This window comes from Cryptomeria japonica, chromosome 10 (genome assembly GCF_030272615.1).
Source record: "Cryptomeria japonica chromosome 10, Sugi_1.0, whole genome shotgun sequence".
Taxonomy (NCBI): domain Eukaryota; kingdom Viridiplantae; phylum Streptophyta; class Pinopsida; order Cupressales; family Cupressaceae; genus Cryptomeria; species Cryptomeria japonica.
Window position 1 is genome coordinate 668,853,806 of NC_081414.1, and position 22,670 is coordinate 668,876,475.

Below are 22,670 nucleotides of genomic sequence, written 5' to 3' on the forward strand. Positions count from 1 at the left end.
GGGGAGGCAGCGCGAGCCGAGCCTTGGCTTCTCCGCCGCCAAACCTTGGCCCAACAATTTTTCATTCTTTTTTTTTTTTATTAATTTAAATCAAATCAATAAAATAATAATAACTAAAACCCCCACACATAAAAAAAATAAAGAGAAATTTTCTGAGACAAACAAAGAATGGTTTCAGCCATTCTTAAACAACATTTTCATTCCTAGGCAAACCATTCTGGCGAAATTTCGCCAGCATAACCCCCTCTCAGGGTAGAATTAGTGAATCTACTTAATCTATAAGCAAGAACTCCAACTATTTTAACAATCTTCACACAATACAAAACAATGCAAACCAATTTTAAAAACTCAAATCTGAAAAAATTCATGGATTTTTAAACCAACATTTCATGAAGAACAACCAAACACAATTTTTTTTTTATTTAACAACGAAATAAAAAGATAAACAAGAATCCTACCTCTTTTAGCATTCCTGGCAAGATTTTGAAGAAGAGCCCAACCTGCAGCTATAGAATCCATCCTTCGCAAAATCCCCAATTTTCTCCATCCAATTTTTTTTTTTTTTCCCAAAAAAAAAAATCAACAACCACCCTAAAAATATTTTCCAACCTAGGTTAAATGGAATGAATTTTTGACCTAATCTCCTAATTTCGAATTTAAACACTTTTTAAATAAAAAAAGAAAGAAAATCATTATTTTCAACTATTCAAATAATTTAACTTACTTTTCTAATTAAAATTAAAATGCGTCTTTCTCATTTAATTTTAATTCTCTCAATATTAACAAAGCTAACATTTATATTTCGCAATATTGATGAGGGTAAAATATTTTTAATTAAATTAAATTCCCAAAATCAATCTTTGACACTATATCAAATATATATATATATTAAACTTGCTTTTCTAATAAAAATTGATTTTCTTAAATAATTAAAATTTACATTTCTATTTCAAAAAGCAAAAAAAAGGATTAAATTATTTCTATTTCGAATAACTTTGAATCTTCCCTTTTCAAAATGCAAAAGCTAAATAAATTCATGATTTTAAATTACCCATTAAATTAAACTTGCTACAAACATAACTAGAGCGATCTTTTTAATTAATGATTAATCACATAAAAGAAACCTATTATTTTAATTCCTCAATTAGTAATGCATGAATGAACACATTAAATCAAATTAATATACATAGGATAAAATACTCAATTTTTACCACACACAAGGCACGCAAACAAAGAAAACCAACCAAATACACGACCCACAAACCCAAACGAAAAGGGAAACTGATGGACCATAGGTGATGCTCACTTGAGCATGACTAGGGTAAAATGAGGGTTTTACGACCACCTAACCCAAATTCTAAGGGCAAAAGAGGTATACTCAACCCTGCAAATCCAGGTGAAGATGAACCTCGCACCTAGACAGTATTGTTCCTGCAATCTCCTGCAACCATGAGTCACACAAGCATATATATATATATATATATATATATATATATATATATATATTTAATGAAAGTGCTAGCTCAAGATTAATAACAAGAATCAAGAGAACAATTAAACTTACACAAGAATCGATGTGAAAGCACATTAACAGGTACGCATAGTAATCATAATATCTGACTACAACATTACATCACGGTAAATCAACCATTCAAGAATGCCACAAAAAAAAGTCAAACAAGGTCAAACCGGTTTTACAAAGCTGACTAGGGTAGGGGCACTACATTCTCCCCCCCAGGATTCGACTTACTCCTGGAAGTCGTATGGCTAAGCGGAACTCATGCAACATGTATTAGCCCTGAAACTCAATTAACAACTATCAATTTGCACATATGAATCTTTTCACAAAAAATTGAAATATTATTGTTAAATCCTCTACGAATGTCATTATCCATTGGCAAGCTACATCTAAAACCATACACTTCTTAAAATATTCTAGGAATTATCCACAATCATAGCAGAATAACAAGTATTTTCTTTCTTTCACTACACCAAATTAAAGCATTAAAAGAGGTAAACAACAATTACCATACTTATTCTACCAAGCAGGACAAGAAAACATGCCATCATGGTCAATTTCTTTTACCAATTCATCTTTTTACAAAACTTCATCGCATAGAACTAGCTTCAATTATCAATTTCTACAACCAAGTTAACTTCCAATAAATTAGAGCAATGTAATTAACTCAATTGTTTATACTTTCCAGGCATAAAAGAACCTTTCCAATGACTATGTCCCATAACACAGTGACAAGTTAACACCATTTAATCCATGATTACAAATAATAAAAATCCACATAACTGGAATGCACAACACAAAAGGCCATATGTGAGCATGTCTAATGCTCGGTCAAAGATAACATGCACGATCAACATCTCTATGCCTGATCTCTGAACAAATAACATGATCATAAATACCCAACATCTCACTCAAGGGCTTGATGGTGCTAGGGCACACCATAGCGATGCTACCTTCCATGCAAGACCCTCATCAACATCCCTTGTTGCGTAAGGTGTTTAGCCTCCAAGAGATAGTCACCACTCATAGGTAGGTAGTGGATCCTAGCTGTCTCACAGCCTCACATACCCCCATCCTTAAGGTTCCCTACGTCTACTTCCTCGTATACACTCAACCAAGACCGTCTCCTACGTTCTTGGAGAGGAATTCACATTTCAACACAAGACCAGCATACAAAAACAACAAGGATAAACCATCTTAGCCACCAAAGTATAGAAGAATAAAGATAATAATCGTCAATTCCAACAGTAAGGCAAGAAAATAATTCCCTAATTGCAACATCAAATCAAGTAAGCAAAAGATCGCAAGATCGTGGCTAAAGCTTCAAGGTCAAAATAAGATGAATTGCTGGCCCACAAGGAAATAAATAAATAAAAAGAAAGAATTATCTTAAGTGCACATAACATCACTATGTGACTAGCATCTAGCCACCAACGAGGAAGGAAGGAACAATCATCTAGCTATCGTAGTAGCTCATCATGTGGTGTGGCCTAGTCACACATCTGCATGGCATGGCAGTGTGCACCTCGACATCACCTTGCATCACACATCTGCATGGCATGGCAGTGTGCACCTCGACATCACCTTGCATCACGTCGTCACGCGGCATGGCTCTACCCTAAACCTATCGGTAGGGTGCATGGCAATGTCTACTACATCTTGCATCGTGTCTCAGCACGACATAGCAATACTCCAAGTAGAAAGGGCATGCAATGGACGTATCCCGCAAGCAGTGTACCTCACGGAAAAGGGCACGCGCAGGTCACACCCTACATAGTGACGTACCCCTCAGGATACTCATTATAAGATAGAGGTATACATGGCTAAGGTCTACCCACAAGTCCACCAATACTAGTCAATTGGTAGCTCTTGTGAAAAATAACATACCTTTCATGAAGACAAGGCAAAATATCCTCTAATAAAACCCATCAATCTGCTCAAGAACTAACATCAATGTGCTCAAATAAAGGTTAGGAGTAGGCTGACACACGTGAACCTTATGAATCAGTTCATCATAAGGGAGAGTATTGAGTACACCTATAATACAGTTTCATTATATAACTATATTTTCCCTCGAAATAGAGAAGCTTAAGTCACTTCACGTCGACATTACTCATATGTCATTCCATTCTATTCAAGGAATGGTGACTTCTAATACTACCCTTCACATACTGACTTATCAACAACCCATGGGTTGGCACTTAGTAAGGAAACAATTAAGCAACATCACATAAACAGTATAGTTTCCCATACTCATAAGTAAACATATCCTCCATGGTTGATTACTTCACCATCTCATGGGTACACATAGCAAGCACGGGTTTCTTACAATACACAAGGAATAGCACCATTACTGGTTTAGTCACATTTATGGGGGGTACTTTTCAATATGCTATTATCTACTCAAGAAAGGTTTTACCTATGCTTTCCACATGAATCACTGAATAAAGTTTATTCTAGGTACAAGTACTGAAATTCTTAAGAATTCAAAAGTACATAAGGAAATAACATCATTCCTATATGTTTCTCAAATTCCACTAAGCACTCGAATTCACATTACTAACTATGCAAATTTCTTTCTGAAGCTTAAGACTTTCATCTTTCCATAAGCATCCCAAAAGCAAACATACAATTACATATGCATTATAAAAATTCTTTTTAAATCAATGCATTCTTAGTAGCATTTCTGAAAATCTTATGATTTAGGCAAAGAGAAGGGAAGGGGAGTTTGATAATCAAGCTATTTCCTACAAAGACACAAGGTCAACAAGATCACACTACAAGCTAAAATTTATCACTATAAGTCTATCATTTTAATTGCACGGTTTTCATTTCGCTACCATTTTAGGAGGATGCCAAACAACCTAACATGACATTTCCAATCATTATGGTTGCAACAAAATGTTCTAGTTTTCCAAACAGAAAATCAAGACAGACAATCTTTCGATAATACAAGACATCTTGAGAACACTCACTATTCTTAATTCAATACAAAAACATATGATAATCTGCAACCTATCATTGAGAATCAAAATACGATAAGAAGGTAAATGAGGAGCTATCAACCAAATAATACATATCGCCTAGCTTTGCCACCTAGCCTGTCACGCATCCACGATGTGTTTCATATTTTAATTTTGAGGAAGTATATCTATGATGAGTCTCATATTTTAGATTGGAATGCCTTACAGGTGGAATTGGATGGGCAGCTAGCTTTGGAGCCCATTCACATTTTGGCTCGCCGGACATTGGCCCTTCGAGGTCGAGAGCTGGACCAGGTTAGGGTCCAGTGGGATTTCTATGATGAGGTTACAGCTTCATGAGAGGATGCAACATGTATGAGATCACAATACCCTCATCTTTTTGATGAACTCCAGGAGGAAGTTCATGCCTAGAGGGGGAGGGTGTGAGGCCCTACCCCGACCCATCCTATCATTTCGGTGATTTTCATGTTGGAACTATTATGGATGCTTTATTTTTATGCATTATGGATATAAAACTTTATATGATCCCAGGAATTGGATAACATTGATATATTGATGCTTCATTTCCATGCATTATGGATATAGAATTTTATATGATTCTAGAATAGGATAACATTGAGATGGTGTAGGTCATTATTTGATTTGTAGGACTTTATTATGATGCTAGAAATATGATGCATATCTTATGAATGGATTAAGTTTATGAGGATTATGATAATTACTTATGTGGATTTGCTTTGATATATGATAAATTGATTTGTATGATGTCAATTGTATGCAGAGTGATTGATTTATATTATTATTATGTGTTTAATATTATATGAGGCTATTGGAAAGTACTAATGTGTAATTGAGATGCGCAGGAAAATTATCCATGTGACCATGGAAACATTATGGAGAATCAAGCCTAGGCCTATGTACATTTGTAAAACCAGGGGTTGTCTATTTGGAGAGACAACACCCCGTATTTATCATATTTTATCCATAAATGTAAATGTTTGCATGTGTGTAAATTCTATTAATTAAATTGTTTAAATCATTCAAGAGACAATTGCCATGTGTGTATTGGTGATGTAGAATTATTTTTGTAGTGTCAGTTGACACATATGTTGTATGTTGTGTTGGCAATTGTCATGTCACCTTTTTGAGAGATTTTTTTTTTTTTAATTGTTATATTTACCAAATTATCCTTGAAGGTTCCAAGAAATCTAGGATAGTGAGCCATAAGGAGGGTCAACTCAGAGTTGACCAGTAGGTAAACTTTAGGTGGACTTTCTAAGGGTTAAACCAACTCCTAGAGTCAGTTTTGGGGCATTTTTATTGGGCCTCATGGGGTACCTATGGGTGAAGCCAAAATTTGGCCATGTGCCTTTCCCCTAGGGCTTGTTTAACCACCCAAAAAAGTGGGTTTTCCTAGATGGCCGAATTTCATCTTTAAGAGTGTCATCCTTGGTTAAATAACAATCTTGGTATGTGTCATTCCTCTTCCCCATTTCATTCCTCTTCTTGAGGTGCCTTGGTTAGGGAGTGTGTAAGACCTAGGGAAGACCAACCAATGGGAGCCTCACTCTATCCAAGAGGTTGGAAGGAGTGAGAGAAGCCTTCTTAGGCAAGAGATTGAGACTTAGTGAGTTAACCACCCACTCTCCATCTTTGGAGATCTTGCAATTTTGAAAGAAAACCAGTTTTAGAATAGAATTTTTGGCTAAGTGTTGCAGAAAAGATTTGTGGAATTGGGCTGCTCTTCTCCAAGCTATCCCTAGAAAACCCTTGGCAGATTCAAGGTTGGCGCAATTTCTTACTTGTATGTTGGAAATCTATTTGTAGGATTGCATGAATGTAAATTTTGTTTTCCTTTCTTTTTCCTTTGTGAAAATATTATGTGACCTTCCTCTTATTTTTGTTTATGCATTTTCTTGTTTTTTGGGAGTATCGAAGGCCTTCTTACCCTTGGGAGGGTAGAATGGTTTTGGGGGTGGAAGGAATTTGACAGCCTTAGAGTGAGAGGCTCTCATTATGAGAGTGATCTCAAGGGTTTGTTTATGTGACCCTTGCTGCATAGTTTTGTTTAAGCAATTGGGGGTCATAAGGGGAGAAAGTATGGCATGTATGCCTTGGGGGTCATAAGGATATTGGGTTAAGATGATTTTTGTTGTGTTCTTGGTTGCCATGAGTTGGTTGTGATCTACTATCTTGCAGTTCTCCTTGAAGGTATTTGGTCCACTTCCACCCTTGTAAATATCACATTTTGTGATGAATTTTCAGCCTTGGGATGGGAATGTGTTTGCTGAGTTTTTTTTTCCCATGCTTGTTTGTGTTTTCTTGAGTGTAACCCATCTAGGACTTGGTTCTCCAAGCTCGAGGGTGGCTTCTAGTAAGCCTAGGCTGGGAGGTGAGCACCCCATGGTCACAACGTTAAGATTTGTATATAGGTTGCTTGGAAAAGAGAAGAAAAAGGAAAGCTAGGAGTTGTTGATTTTAATTTAGTTGCAGAAAAAGAATAGGAAATGTAATATTATATTTTAGTTGTAGAGATGTAATTGAGGAGCTTTATGTTGTATTTATTTTTGTATAAAGAAATGTGTTTATTTATTTAAGTCCTCATTTATTAGGAATGAGAGACTAGTTGGGTATTTCACCCTTTTGTAGAGGATGACAAATTGTACTCAAAATATTCTTATGAGAAAAGTGTTTTTGAATGAAAGTATGTTATGTTAATGATGTTGTCTTTTATCTGAAATCTATCCCTTATATGAAATCTGTCATTTATCCGAAAACTATTTTTTATTTAAATCCGTCTTTTAACTGAATTCTGTCATCTATTTATCTCTGTAATTTATATAAAGAAAAAAAAAGAAATGCAGAAAGAGAAATGAGAATGTTTTAAGTGTTTTTTTTCTGTAATATTTAAATGTTGTTGTTATTGTATTTATTACTGTCATTTTTCTACTTCAAAAAAAATGCAGAAAGCTAAAGTAGACTAATGTAAATTTACTTTTCCCTGTAGTTAACTATTAGAAGTTAAAAAGAAAAGAAATGTTGTAGATAAACCTGTTAGTTAGAAAAGTCTATTGTTATGTGTTTTTAAAAAAAATAAAAAATGTATGCATACATAGACTTAGAAATCCAAAAATCTGCAAATAGATTTATGACTATTTTAAAAGAGGAAATGAATTGGTTGATATGTTTATCAAACTGTCGAAACTGATAGACATAATATTGTTAGAGCTGCATAATAAAAAAAAAAGTATATTTAATCTAACTAAATGAATATTGTATACATGTTTAACTAGATCACTTTTTGCATGTAAAAAAAAAATGAGAGATAAATGTGTATCTATTTTATGCTGTCATTAATTTGCTATTTCCTGCATGTTTCTTTTTAAAAAAAAAAGGAGATTGTAACCCTAGAAAATGAAAGATATATATATATATATATAAATCTCTCTCTCTCTCTCTCTCTATATATATATATATGTAAATATATATATTTATATATTATAAAAAAATATAAAATTTTTTTTTTTTTAAAAAAGACTTGTTTGGGAGGGCCGAAACCCTTACCCCTCCCTAGAAGGTGCCACAGGCTGCATCTGCCACTATGGGCATCCGTGATGGGCGGTGTCTGTGCCACCACTTTGGGTACCCACAGTGGGCAGAGCCGCGTCCGCCACTATGCGCAACCACAGTGGGCGGCGTCGGCACCACCACTGTGGGTGACCACAATGGGCGGCGTCGGCGCCACCACTGTGGGTGACCACAATGGGCGGCGTCGGCGCCACCACTGTGGGTGACCACAATGGGCGGCGTCGGCGCCACCACTGTGGGTGACCACAATGGGCGGCGTCGGTGCCACCACTGTGGGTGACCACAATGGGCAGCGTCGGTGCCGCCACTATGGGTAACCACAATGAGTGGCATGAGGCCGCCACTATGGGTATCCATAGTGGATCCCCATGGTCGCCTTCGCCCCCGCCTTGGCCCTTTAACCTCCGCCGCCCTACCTCCATTCGGCTGCCACCTCCATGGCTGCCACCTCATGGTCGTCGTACCCTGCAACATACACAAAACACACACACAATAAACAAAAAGAAAATATTAAACCTGTTACTGCATCATTTATCCTTCATAATAAAAGTAAATCACCCTATAAAATTTTATTCGAAGTCCTTGTCTTTCTTGGGATTCCTCGGTTCAAATCCTTAGTCCATTTGTAGATTGTCTTTAAATCTGAAAAGCCAAGTTTTAATGATCGGTTTGAACTCCATGAACTCATTGAACCTTTTTGAAGCAGGTTCATAAGGTTCATTTAGGTTCCACGGGTTCTTAGGTGTCTAGGATATTTTCATACTAACCTTCACTTAAAGTGTTTTGCAGCGGTTCTTTTACTGGTCATCTTCGGTAATGTGTTATATCATCTCTCTCCAGGTGTTGAACTCCTTGAACCTGGTTCAAACAGTTTGGGTGTGTTCAACATGTTCAACATGGTTCAAAGGGTCAACAACACTTAACATAGTTAATCCTTTCAGAAGAGAGTTTTCCTGGGTGCAGTGTATGCCTTGAACTACTTGAACCTCAATGAAGTCTGTTCAGAATGTTCATGCATGTTCAAATTCGGTGGGTCCCATGAGCTAAAAGATTTGATCATGCACTTATTGCCAAGTATGAGGAGTGGTGAACCATATCTCAGGTGATGTCAATTGTTTAAGTTTTCGGAGCAAGTAATCATTTCAGGAATAGGCAGTTACTTCAAAAAATGACACCATGCATTCAATACGTATGTGCAATGTCCAATCCACAAGCTCCGCACATTTAAACTAAGGATTGGAATTATTGCACTTAATAAGTTCATATCATTTCTTTTTCTATAAGGTATGAAAGGGTTAATTCTTTGAAAATTTGTTCCTCATCGCTGCAGAGTTATTTTTCTTAGATAGAAGGTTTGTTTGCTAGTAGTTGTTTGATAGCTCTCAACTATGAAGGTGAGTTCATTTCCTGTCCTCTCCAGTGATTTTTACCTGCTTTTCTTCTCTTATAATAAGATTTGTTGAGGAAATAAGGCTTGTCATCTATGAATTATGAAGTCCACATTACACCTTCTCGGAAACGTCTTTAGTCTTGCATGTATAGAGCCCATAGTCAGTGATATAGACCTAAAAGGGGAAAATGTTGAAGTTTTAAAGGAAAGGGTATTCAAGGGAATTGATGGTTCCTTTGGTGTGGAAATTCTGAGTAGTGGTCTCATAGAGGCGACAACCTTCCCCCCAACTATCCCTTGCCCAGAACTGGTTAGAGAATGTATTGCTAGATATGATCCAGTTTCTGAAACCATCAGGAGAGACAATGGTGAAACCCTCCTTGCCATTAACCATGAGGTAATTTCCTTTGTTTTCAAACTACCTGATTACCAGTTCTTGAACTTTTCACCTGCCCAGTCAATCACTGAGTTCAAGGTAGATCGAACCAGGCACCAGAATAATGTAGCAAAATAGTGGTTGAAGGTTCCCCAAAGGGGTGGTTCCAGATTGCCCAAGAATCCCAACAAGAACCATATGCTTCCTCATATTCATGATGTCATGTTACTGTTGCACCGAGTCAGAGGTTCGGCGGAAGCCTATAGTTTTGACGACTAGATTTATTGCTATGTGCAGCTGGTATTAGAAGGAAAGCAATACCTCGATTGGGCAAAACTGATTACTGATTCCATGAGGGAGCAGCTGAATATGGCCAAAAGGTTTAAGCAGAATTTCTTCATGTCCTCATATCTTATATATTGTTTGGCATGTGTCAAGGAGATAGTGGGAATACCTAGGCAGATCACTGAGGGAGAAGTCTTTGTATATGAATTTTACCCTATGTTACAAAAGGATAATGCCCCGCAAGACTTTAGGAGGGTACATAATGCCTTCTTGGGAGATTTGTGCTATGAATTAAAGAACATGAAAACCAAGAGGATGTCTGAGGATGCATAGGCATTGGTGAAGAGATTTGGTAGCTTCTTTATCTAGTTCCCTCACTTTTGCTACATAAGAGTAGGCAGTTTTGAAGAAGAGCCCTTCAAGCTTCCTCATTTTTGTTCAAATTGTTTTGTTTTGGCAGAGATTTGTAGGTAGCTAGCTACCTTGATTAAAAAGGCTCAACCTAGGGATAAATGGGAGGATCATTTCCCTATTTAGTTGGGGATTTTATCCTCCAGTTCAATGTCGGATGCTTTGAGCATTGGAGTGAACTTGAAAAACTTTAATTTCTCACTGTACCATGAAAGGAAAGGCTTTGACTATAAGGGTTTCTCCTGAAGTCTTGGTCTAATGCCGTATCTTCCAATTCCATAATTAGAGGACTTCTGGGAGGATTGCAAAGATGAACTCAAGGTGTTCAAAAGGGAAAACATGATAATGGTGTTGGAGCAAGTCATTTCATTGTAGGTAAAGCTTGACATAAATGGGCTTGAAGAATATTATCTAGAATTGCTTGAACCTGGATACTTAGTCCAAGCTGAAACCGAAGTGTCCTGTATCAACTGGGATGGGGAAGAAGAGGATGATATACAGCTAAAAACAAAAAGGGTTTTGGAGATAACCACAGAATGGGTTGAAAGGAAGAAAGCGGTGAAATTAGGCACCAAGTCTAACTCTGCAAGAATTAGTGAGGTTACTCTGCGTTCACCAAAGCATTTTTCTAATCATACTTCTATGCTTGTTCATGTAGGTAAGGATAAAAATCCATCTCACATTAGGCACAAGTCTAATCTTGCTTTGGACTTCTCTACTCCTCGACATACCAGGTCACGAAGTGCTACTCAGAGAAGAATGGACCAAACCAAATATACAGAGGTGAAGGATAAGATTCTTGATGCTCAAATATTTGAAGTTGAAGATCTTGACAGTGACATCATCAATACCATATATTCCCATGTAGTTACCATAGCCATGACACCACCCTCCAAAGGGATCAGAGGAGCAATCAGTTCGAGTGCAACCCCTAAGTGGTTAACCACTTCGGTAAATAAAAAATGGAGTTTCATTCCCATGACCATTCTAATTTAGGACATGGTAGTTAAGTACACAGAGAAGGGCCCCAAGCCAAAAAGTTTCAAAATAGCCACTCGACTGGATAATGATGAAGGAACCGAAAAGTGGGTTGCCGAGATTGCCTCATACAAGCCCAAGGAAAAAGACAAGGAAGTCAGTGTAGAATATTTTGAGATCACTAAGGTGGAGCTTGGAAACATGAGTAGGGATTCAGATAATCATTTCTTCTAGGTTTCGGCAAAGAAAATGCTCACCAGGTCAAAGAAAGACGGGCGGGAAAAGAGAGAGCTAAATATGACATATAAACATTCTCGCTCAATTCATTTAAAGCACCGGTTGCTTCGGGGCACTTACTATTTCCCATGCTAGAGAGAGCTTTGATCCTAGTTCACCAGAGAATAAAAAGCTAATGAGTCAAGTTCAACGAGCTAAAAGCATTGCAGAGGTTGTGGAGAGATGGATTGAAGGTGTAATTAAAGACGAAGAAAAGTATATCACAAACTCCTGGAAGTTATGTGATGAGATGCAGAGGCTCGTTGTAGAAATTCAAAACAAGATTTTGCCATGGGAGAAAGAGGAACATAAATGGGAAAATGTCTTGCCTATGTTCACTAAAATAGAAGAGTGTGGAGCTACAAGATTCCTGACAGAGCATTCAATCAATTTGGTAATAGATGAATGCCAACTCTTCGTGTTGAAGAAGACCATAATGTGGTGGGTGCTCACCTTCAAATTTGTGATTTCCGATGCTAAGACTTTTGTGTATGAACTCTAGGACCTCCAATGCAGTTTAGTTAATGACAACAAAGTGGTTAATCCTAACCACGATTGGCAGTTGGGGATTTGCAGGCTGAACATGTAGGATGCGATAAAGGTTTTCAAGCTATACATGGAGAAAATAAAGCTAAAGGCAATTTCACCCCTAAAGATATAACACAGGTCGCTCGGATCGAGTCCATGATGTTTATCAGTAATGATTAGTTACCAAAGCATGTCGAAAAGATGGTGAAGCACAGATGGAACAAAGAGGCTGCAAAGGCCAAACTCAATGCTATGAAGAATCTGAACTAATCAGTAATCCAGGAACTCACAATTGCCCACGACGCCCAAGAAAGTGGAGAAGAAGATGATGATAGGAAAGCAACATAACGCGTTGATTAAGGCTCTATTTTTATGTATTTTTCATGCTTATGCAAATGACTTCGGGACATCTGTCCCTAAAATACTTTGTTGGTTTTCATAACTGATTCAGAGGAGGTCAAATTTTTAGGGAGACCTCCTCTTCTCTAAAGACTATAAATTAGATTAAGATGGATGGAATGAGGGTTAGATTTTGGGTTAGAATTTTGTTAGTTTTTACTTAGTTTCTTTTTGGTTTTAGAAGTTTTGTTTTGTTGAAGGAAGTCATTAGACTTTAAAAATCTAGAATTGAAAAGGGTTTTATACATGTATTGTTGTGTCTTTGTCACATAAGATATATATATATATATATATATATATATATATATAAAGGATCATACTATTTTTGGGAGAAGGAAAACCTTTGAGTTTTGAATCTGTGTAGTGATATATCTTTGCATATAGTGAGCTAACCAAATGACAGTGATCGCCTTTCCAATGCAAAATATTATTATTATTCTAGGACTCCTTCCTGTGAGATTTTGAAAGATTTTGTGCTTGAAAAGAGATTTTGGTTTCTCTTATCTATTTTTATGAACTGTTAAATTGGCGTTCTGAACTTTGTTTCAGTCACTTCCATTTCTCATGTTAAAGCATTTAGAAGAATAATTTTTGTTTGAGATATGTGTGAATCATTAGCCTCTCATCTAAGAATGAAGTAGGTAGCCTTACGTGCTTTCAGGTTAAAAGCATATCAATTAAAATTTAATTAGATTATTCCCTGAATAACTAATGGAGGGAGCTGTACCTATCAAAAATTCAGAGGGAAGTAGTATATGTTACACTTACCCAACTGTTTAGCTAAACTTTTGTCTTTAAAAGAAGGTGATAGAGTTTGAAATTAATTAATTTGAAGAAAGGCAAAATCTGTTCACTAATAGATTTTTGGCGACTCTGTTGGGGAGATGCCGAACATTCAATAGACTAGCGTGCTACAAGCATGTTAGAGTTGAACTCATAATTAACAATATCCATGGGTTTTCTTTGTCTAAGACAGATTCCCATAACTCCAAAATATTGCTGAGGTTGAAAGAATTGTTTAAAGATCTTAGGAACCCTAGGGGTGACAACACTGGATTCTCATCCTTATACCAGGTCACAAAGGAGAGAGGGAGTAATTGATAATTATTTTGAAGAATTTCAAGAGTTATCATTTGCCACAAATTTCAATCCCAAAAGTAACGCTAAGAGTAGACCTTCCTCTCCTATCAGAACCACTTCTATACCTTCCTCTTCAAGCCACTGGCAAGCACTAACACTTACTAGAGTTCAAGCCCCTCCCCTTGTAACTATTTACCCTGTTTTCATTATGGCCCAACCATGGGGTGCCGCAGTCAGACCTCTTTCCCTCGGAGCCCATAATCCACTTCCAAAAGGGGCAAGGGATGTTCTACCTAAGTTTAATGGGGATGGAAAAGTCTCAGTCAAAGAACACTTGAATTCTTTTAATGTAGCTACTTGGATACTAGCAGCACAGTATGAGGATGTGGCTATTAGGATTTTTGCTCAAACTCTTACCAAGGGGGCAGCAAATTGGTTCAGTCATCTGCGAGTGGGATCTATAACTGATTGGCAAACAATGAAAACTACTTTTGAGAAATAGTTCAAGACTGTTGGTGATGAGCACTCACTATTGGCTCAGCTCACACAAATGAAAAAAGAAATTCATGAGCCAATGAGGGACTATGTAGCTAGGTATAATAAGATTATCCATAAAATTCCCCAGGCTAAAAGACCAACTGCTGACAATCAACAATGTTTTTTTATAAAATCCATGCCTACTGATGTTGGTTTCCACCTCAAAAGAAATAGGCCAACCAATCTTGAGACCGCACAAAATGAAGCTATAGAACTTGAAAATGATCTAATAATAGCTAGGAAATGGAGAAAGGATGTGCAAATTCCTCAAGGTCAACCCCAAGCTTCCACCTCTTTAACTGATCCAGTTGTTCAAAGGCTAGTCAATGATATGATTTCTTTGAAGAGGTAGATACCGAAACCTAGAGTTTCCTACCCACAACCCTATCAAGATATAAGTAGAAAAAACCCCAAACCAGTATAATTATGGATGATCTTTGCAATTGCCTACTGCCCTGCAAAGATTGCAAATAGAGGCCCCTCCTGATAAGGGTGTTATGTTCTCTTTTCACCTCACTACAGATCATGATGGGGGTTCTTGTCCTGATATGATAAGACATGTTCAAATGAAAAACGCAAAGGATGAACTAGGTGAGTTCACTGAAGTAGAGAAAATTCAAGAGGTACCTGGCGACTCTAGATCATTCTACCTTGAATATGAGTTAGATTCAGAAAGAGGTGGTAATATTTTGGCAACTCTTGAAGATCTTGTATGTGCAATCCTTACAAGGAATCAATGAACCTCCCAGCCTGTTCCTTTTGCGAGCTCTTCTGGAGCTAATTTCAACGGTAAAGACCCCACAAGTAATGATTTTCCCTCTCATGCAAAGACTCCCGAAGTTAAGATTTTGCAAAGAAATCTTGAAAGTAAAAATAATTCTTCTTCTTCCTCCTCCTTTGACATAATTGAATTTTGTAAAGTTTCAATTGTTCAACTTTCCACTACTAAATATTTGAAATTGAACCCGAAGGAACTAGACAAACTGGTCAAGTATGTAAAAGGAGATTCTTCTTTAGAGTCCTCAGTGCATGAATGTGTGGGGGATAGTGATTTGTTTACTGCTGAAAAACCTGCATCTGTTCCATGCTCTTCTACTAATGTGATTAATCCCTATGCTTTTCACAATGCTGGAGATAGGCTTGACATTGAAGTTCTTAAATCCGAACCTTTTTACATATCTCTTCTCCTGAATGGTCAAAAGCTTAGAAATTGTATAATAGATTCAGGAGCATCAGATAACATAATGCCTTCATCCATTGCTAGGTCTTTAGGTTTAACACTCACTAAGACATTTGGGAGATGTTATTCAATGGATGGGATGCAGGTCCCTCTTATTGGACAGGTAAAGGATGTGCAGGAAGTGCTAGCAACATGTCCTGATAAAAGGGTAAAATTGACTATTTTGGTTGCTGACATTCCTACAAGTTATGGGATGCTCTTAAATAGAACTTTTTGTAAAGAGATTGGAGGTGAAATTAAGATGGATCGGTCAGAAGCTATCATTCCACTTGGCAAATAGAAAATCAAACTTGAACCTGAACCAAAAAATAAATACACAATCTTTCTCTCTGATAATCCCAAAGCCCATATTCTATTCCAAGAATGTGAATTTGGAAACTATCTCATCCTTACACCCGATGAAAAAGATTTTGAAGAAGCAGTTGATGAACATGGTGGATTGTAGCAGATGGAATTTGATGGAAGTTGCGCCAACTCTGGCTCTGGAGCAGGGGTAGTTTTGTTGTCTCCTAATGGTAACATTTTCCCTTTTTCTTTCAAGTTAGATTTTAAGAATACTAATAACACTGCAGAGTATGAGGCATTACTATTAGGATTAAATGAAGTCAAGTGTAAAGGTATTAAATTGCTCAAGGTTAAAGGGGATGCGGAGCTGAATGTCAGACATATAAGAAATGTCTATTCAATTAAGAATGATAGATTGAAACATTATAGAAATAGGGTTTGGGATGAGATAGAAATTTTTGATGCTTTCTCAACTGAAGCTATACCAAGGGATCAAAACACTAGGGTGGATTTGTTGGTCGTTTCAGCTTCTCTTTTGTTATCGCATCCAGACTTTAAGGATGATTCTTACAGGATCAAAATGATTTATAGGCCTAGTGTCCCTAATAATGTAAACCATTGGAAAGTATTTGATACAAATGCCCAGATCAAAGACTTTCTGGAGTGCACTCGTTCATTTTTCCAATCATATTTTGAAGGTTCCAGAGATAGTTGCAAGGAATTTAGTCCGGATTCGGGTGTTGATTCTGAAAAAAAATCATTCAGCTTAAAGGGAACAAAATCCCAAAAGGGCTAGTGACTCTAGAGAGGTTTTTCACCGAAAACAACATGTTCATAGGCAAGAAAGCTCCTGAGGATGACGGGAAAGGAAGTTGTGTGAAGATTAATCTGGGGGATGAATCTAATTCTAAAATGGTAACAATTGGCAAATGTTGCTCTTCTGAGGAAAAACGAATACTTAGTGGGCTACTGAAGGAATACATTGATGTATTCGCTTGGTCCTATGAGGATTTGAAGGAGTTTAGGGATGGAAATTTTCAACATCAAATTTCGTTGAAGCCTGGTGTTTCTCCTTTCAGACAAAAATTGAGAAATTTCAACCCCATGATGGCAGACACAATTTTTAAAGTAGATAAAATGCTTAAAGCTAGAATCATATATCCAATTCATCACTCTACCTGGGTAGCCAATATTGTTCCTATGAGGAAGAAGAATGGGGAAATTTGGATTTGTGTAGATTTTCACAACCTGAATCAGGCAAGTCTTAAGGATAACTATGCCCTACCCAATATGGATCATATTCTGTAGACAGTATCTGGGGCAAAAATGATGTCAATGTTAGATGGTTTTTCTGGTTACAATCAAATTAGTGTTGCAGAGAAGGAATAGCACAAGACAACATTCATCACTCCGTGGGGAACATTCACATATAATTGTATGCCATTTGGTTTGATAAATGCCAAAGCAACCTTTCAAAGGGCTATGGATTCTTCTTTTAAGGATTTTCATGACAGAATTATTATTGTGTACCTAGATGACTTGACAATGTTTTCTAAGGATAGGAAGAATCATCTCAAAGATCTGAAGGAAGTTCTATAACGTTGTCGAGAGCATGGAATCTCCTTGAACCCAAAGAAGTCAGTTTTCTATGTAACTGAGGGCAAATTGTTGGGGCATATCGTATCAAAAGGTGTCAAGATTGATCCTGAGAGAGTCAATGTAATTCAATGTCTCAGCTTACCTTCAAATCAGACTAGAGTAAGGTCTTTCTTTGGCTAGGTGAATTTCTTAAGACGGTTTGTACTAGAATTTGTAGAAACTACCAAGCATATCGTCAGCCTATTGAGCAAAAGGCATCCTTTCAAATGGACTAAAAAAGCCAAAGAAGCTTTTGAAAGAATCAAGAGTTCAGTTGCTAATGCGCCAAATCTCATCAACTCGGATTTCAAAAAGGATTTCATTATATACTGCTATGCCTCAGAACATACAATGTCTAGAATACTGTTGCAAGTAGATGAATTAGGGATTGAAGCACCTATAGCGTTCATGAGTGTTCCACTCAAGAAGCATGAGCTTAAGTATTTGCTTTCAAAGAAACAAGCCTTTGTTGTGGTTAAAGTTGTAAAACAATTTCGGTATTACATTTTGCACTCTCATTCTGTGGTTTTTGTTCCAGATTCTGTAGTGAAAAGCATTTTAACTTAGCAAGAGGTCTGATTCAATAAAAGAGCGACATGGGTAGCAAATATTCAGGAATACAATCTTGACATTTTCCCTACAAAGACAGTCAAAGGACAAGGCTTATGCAAATTAATAGCAGAAAATGAGATGGAAACAAAAAAAGAGTTACCATTGAGCCTATATATTGGATTGCAAGATACGTGGTTTTCTGATGTGGCCTACTATTTGACTTACGACAACTGCCCAAGTCATTTGTTAACAAAGGAGCAAAGGAATCTCAAGTTAAAAGCTGCTAAGTATGTTATTTGGCAAGATGTCCTGTACAAAAAAGTTTTGGATGGTACTTACTTAAGGTGTGTGGATAAGCCTCAACAACAAAAGCTTCTGGAAGTTTATCATGATGAAGCCTATGGTGGGCATTTCTCATCCTCTGTGACTGCCTTTAAGATTTTAAGGAATTGCTTTTATTGGCCTAGCATGTTTGGAGATGCATATGTTTATGTTAAGGAATGTGAAAAATGCCAACTCTTTTCTGGGAAACCACGTTTAGCAGCTCTGCCTTTAAGGCTTGTGGTAATAGATGAACCATTCAAACGAGTATTGATTTCATTGGGCCAATAAACCCTCATTCTATTGCTAGCCATATGTACATTTTGATAGCAACTGATTATTTTACCAAGTGGGTGGAGACTATTCCCACTAAAAAGGTGAATTTAGAGGTCGTGTGTAACTTTCTCAAGGATTGCATTCTAGTCCATTTTGAAGTTCCTCAAAATATTGTTGTAGATAATGCATCGTATTTCTCCTCTAAAGAACTAACTATGTTTTGCTATGAACATCAAATTACTCTCTCACATTCCTCCGATTACTTTCCACAAGGTAATGGATTGGCAGAATCAAGCAACAAGAACCTAATAGCTATTATGAAGAAGCTGGTTGATGAAAATGTTCGAGATTGGCATAAGAAGGTGTATGAAGCCTTATGGGCAGACAGAATTACACCTAAAAGAGCCATCAAAATGGCACCTTTTGGGCTTTTGTATGGGATTGGTGAGAAACTTTCTTTACCTCTGGAATTGTCAGCAGCCAAACTTCAAACAGTAATCAAAGATTCCTTTTTCCAGAATGCTCAAGAGAAGAGGGTTATGTATCTAATGAAGTTGGAAGAAGAAAGAGAAATGCTGGTGGATAGAATTATGGAGCATCAGAATAGAGTGAAGAAGATCTTTGACATGAGAGCTCGGCCAAGAGGTTTCCTTAAAGGAGATGAAGTACTATTATGGGATAAAAAGAAAGAACCAAAGGGTGCCCACGGTAAATTTGACTCATTGTGGAAAGGCCCATTCAAGATCTATGAAGTGGTGGGACAAAATTATTTTAGACTCAACTATTCCAATGGAATGATTATGCCCTATACCTACAATGGGCAAGATCTCAAGCTCTATAAACTATGAAACCTGTGAATAAAAATTCATGTATATAGTAGTTTAGGTGTTTTGTTTTGTGTTTGTTTAGGTGTGAGTTTTATTTTGTTCCCCTATCTATTTTTGGCTATGCAAAACTAGAGATTTAGAGTTCTTTGCACTTTCCTTCACAAAATACAATCCCCAATCAGAGCCAACGTTACTGCATCATTTATCCTTCATAATAGGAGTAAATCACCCTATAAAATTTTAATTGAAGTCCTTGTCTTTCTTGGAATTCCTCAGTTCAAATCCTTAATCTATTTGTAGATTGTCTTTAAATCTGAAATGCCAAGTTTTAATGATCGGTTTGAACTTCGTGAACTCATTGACCCATTTTGAAGCAGGTTCATAAGGTTCATTTAGGATCCACAGGTTCTTAGGTGTTTAGGAGGTTTTCATACTAACATTCACTTAAAGTGTTTTGCAGCAGTTCTTTTACTGGTCGTGTTCGGTAATGTGTTATATCATCTCTCTCTAGGCGTTGAACTTCTTGAATATTGTTCAAACAATTCGGGCGTGTTCAACATGTTCAACACGGTTCAAAGGTTCAACAACACTTAACATAGTTAATCCTTTCAGAAGAGAGTTTTCCTGGATGCGGTGTACGCCTTGAACTACTTGAACCTCAATGAAGTCTGTTCAGAATGTTCATGCGTGTTCAAATTCAGTGGGTCCCATGAGCTAAAAGATTTGATCATGCACTTATTGCCAAGTATGAGGAGGGGTGAACCATATCTCAAGTGACGTCAACTGTTTAAGTTTTCAGAGAAAGTAATCATTTCAGGAACTGGCAGTTACTTCAAAAAATGCCACCATGCATTCAATGCGTACGTGCGATGTCCAATCCACAAGCTCATCACATTTAAACTGATGATTGGAATTATTACACTTAATGAGTCCATATTTGCTTTTTCTATAAGGTATGAAAGGGTTAATTCTCTAAAAATTTGTTCCTCGTCACTACAGAGTTATTTTTCTTGGATAGAAGGTTTGTTTGTTGGTAGTCATCTGATTGCTCTAAACTATGAAGGTGAGTTCATTTCCTATCCTCTCTAGTTATTTTTACCTGCTTTTCTTCTCTCGTAGTAAGATTTGTTGAGGAAATAAGGCTTGTCATCTATGAATTATGAAGTCAACATTACACCTTTTCAAAAACATTTTTAGTCTTGCATGTATAGAGCCCATAGTAAATGATATAGACCTAAAAGGGGAAAATCTTGAAGTTATAAAGGAAAGGGTGTTCAAGGGAATTGATGGTTCCTTTGGTGTAGAAATTATGAGTAGTGGTCTCATAGAGGCCGCAACCTTCCTTGCAGCTATCCCTTGCCCAGAACTGGTTAGTGAATGTATTGCTAGATATGATCCAGTTTCCAAAACCATCAGGAGAGACAATGGTGAAACCCTCCTTGCCATTAACCATGAGGTAATTTCCTTTGTTTTCAGACTACTTGATTACCAGTTCTCAATCTTTTCACTAGCCTAGTCAATCACTGAGTTAAAGGCAGATCAAACTGGGCACCAAAATAATGTAGCAAAATACTGGTTGAAGGTTCCCCAAAGGGGTGGTTCCAGATTGCCCAAGAATCCCAACAAGAACCATATGCTTCCTCACATTCATGATGTTATGTTACTGTTGCACCAAGTCAGAGGTTCAGCAGAAGCCTACAGTTTTGATGACTGGATTTATTGCTATGTGTAGCTGGTATTAGAAGGAAAGCAATACCTCGATTGGGCAAAACTGATTATCGATTCCATGAGGGAGCAGCTGAGTATGGCGAAATAGTTTAAGCAGTATTTCTTCATGTCCTCATATCTTATATATTGTTTGGCATGTGTCAAGGAGATAGTGGGAATACGTAGGTAGCTCACTGAGGGAGAAGTCTCTGTATATGAATTTTACCCTATGTTACAAAAGGATAATGCCCTGCAAGACTTTAGGAGGGTACATAATGCCTTCCTGGGAGATTTGTGCTATGACTTAAAGAACATAAAAACCAAGAGGATGTCTGACGATGCATAGGCATTGGTGAAGAGATTTGGTAGCTTCTTTATCCAGTTCCCTCACTTTTGCTACATAAGAGTAGGTGGTTTTGAAGAAGAGCCCTTCAAGCTTCCTCATTTTTGTTCAGATTATTTTTTTTTGGCAGAGATTTGTAGGGAGCTGGCTACAGTGATTAAAAAGGCTCAAACCAGGGATAAATGGGAGGATCATTTCCCTATTTAGTTGGGGATTTTATCCTGCAGTTCAATGTCAGATGCTTTGAGCATTGGAGTAGACTTGAAAAACTTCAATTTCTCATTGTACCATGAAAGGAAAGGCTTTGACAATAAGAGTTTCTCTTGAAGTCTTGGTCTAATTTCGTGTCTCCCAATTCCACAATTAGAGGACTTCTGGGAGGATTGCAGTGATGAACTCAAGGTGTTTAAAAGGGAAAACATGAGAATGGTGTTGGAGCAAGTCATTTCACTGTAGGTAAAGCTTGACATAAATGGGCTTGAAGAAGATTAGCTAGAACTGTTTGAACCTGGATACTTAGTCCAAGCTGAAATTGAAGTGTCCCATATCAACTGGGATGGGGAAGAAGAAGATGATATACAGCTAAAAACAAAAAGGGTTTTGGAGAGAACCACAGAATGGGTTCAAAGGAAGAAAGCAGTGAAATTAGGCGGCAAGTCCAACTCTACAAGAAATAGTGAGGTTACTTTGCATTCACCAAAGATTTTTTCTAATCATACTTCTATGCATGTTCATGTAGGTAAGGATAAAAAGCCATCTCACATTAGGCTCAAGTCTAATCCGGCTTTGGACTTCTCTACTCCTCGACATACTAGGTCACGAAGTTCTGCTCAGAGAAGAATGGACCAAACCAAAGATACAGAGGTGAAGGATAAGATTCTTAATGCTTAGATATTTGAAGTTGAAGATATTGATAGTTACATTGTCTATACCATAGATTCCCATGCAGTTACCATAGCCATGACACCACCCTCCAAAGTGATCGGAGGAGAAACTAGTTCCAGTGCAACCCCTAAGTGGCTAACCACTTCGGTAAATAAAAAATGTAGTTTCATTCCCATGAACATTCCGATTTAGGACATGGTAGTTAAGTACACAGAGAAGGGCCCCAAGCCAAAAAGGTTCAAAAC

General features: G+C 37.3%; 1 protein-coding gene across 1 annotated transcript; it reads left to right on the plus strand.

Moving 5' to 3' along the window:
* Positions 1 to 18,980: 18,980 nt before the first annotated feature.
* On the plus strand, positions 18,981 to 22,431 carry LOC131027507 (uncharacterized). Its single transcript, XM_057957590.2, has 2 exons — positions 18,981 to 19,371; positions 22,280 to 22,431. The coding sequence occupies exons 1-2, from the start codon at positions 18,981 to 18,983 to the stop codon at positions 22,429 to 22,431; spliced, it is 543 nt and encodes a 180-aa protein (XP_057813573.2).
* The last annotated feature ends 239 nt before the right edge of the window (positions 22,432 to 22,670 follow it).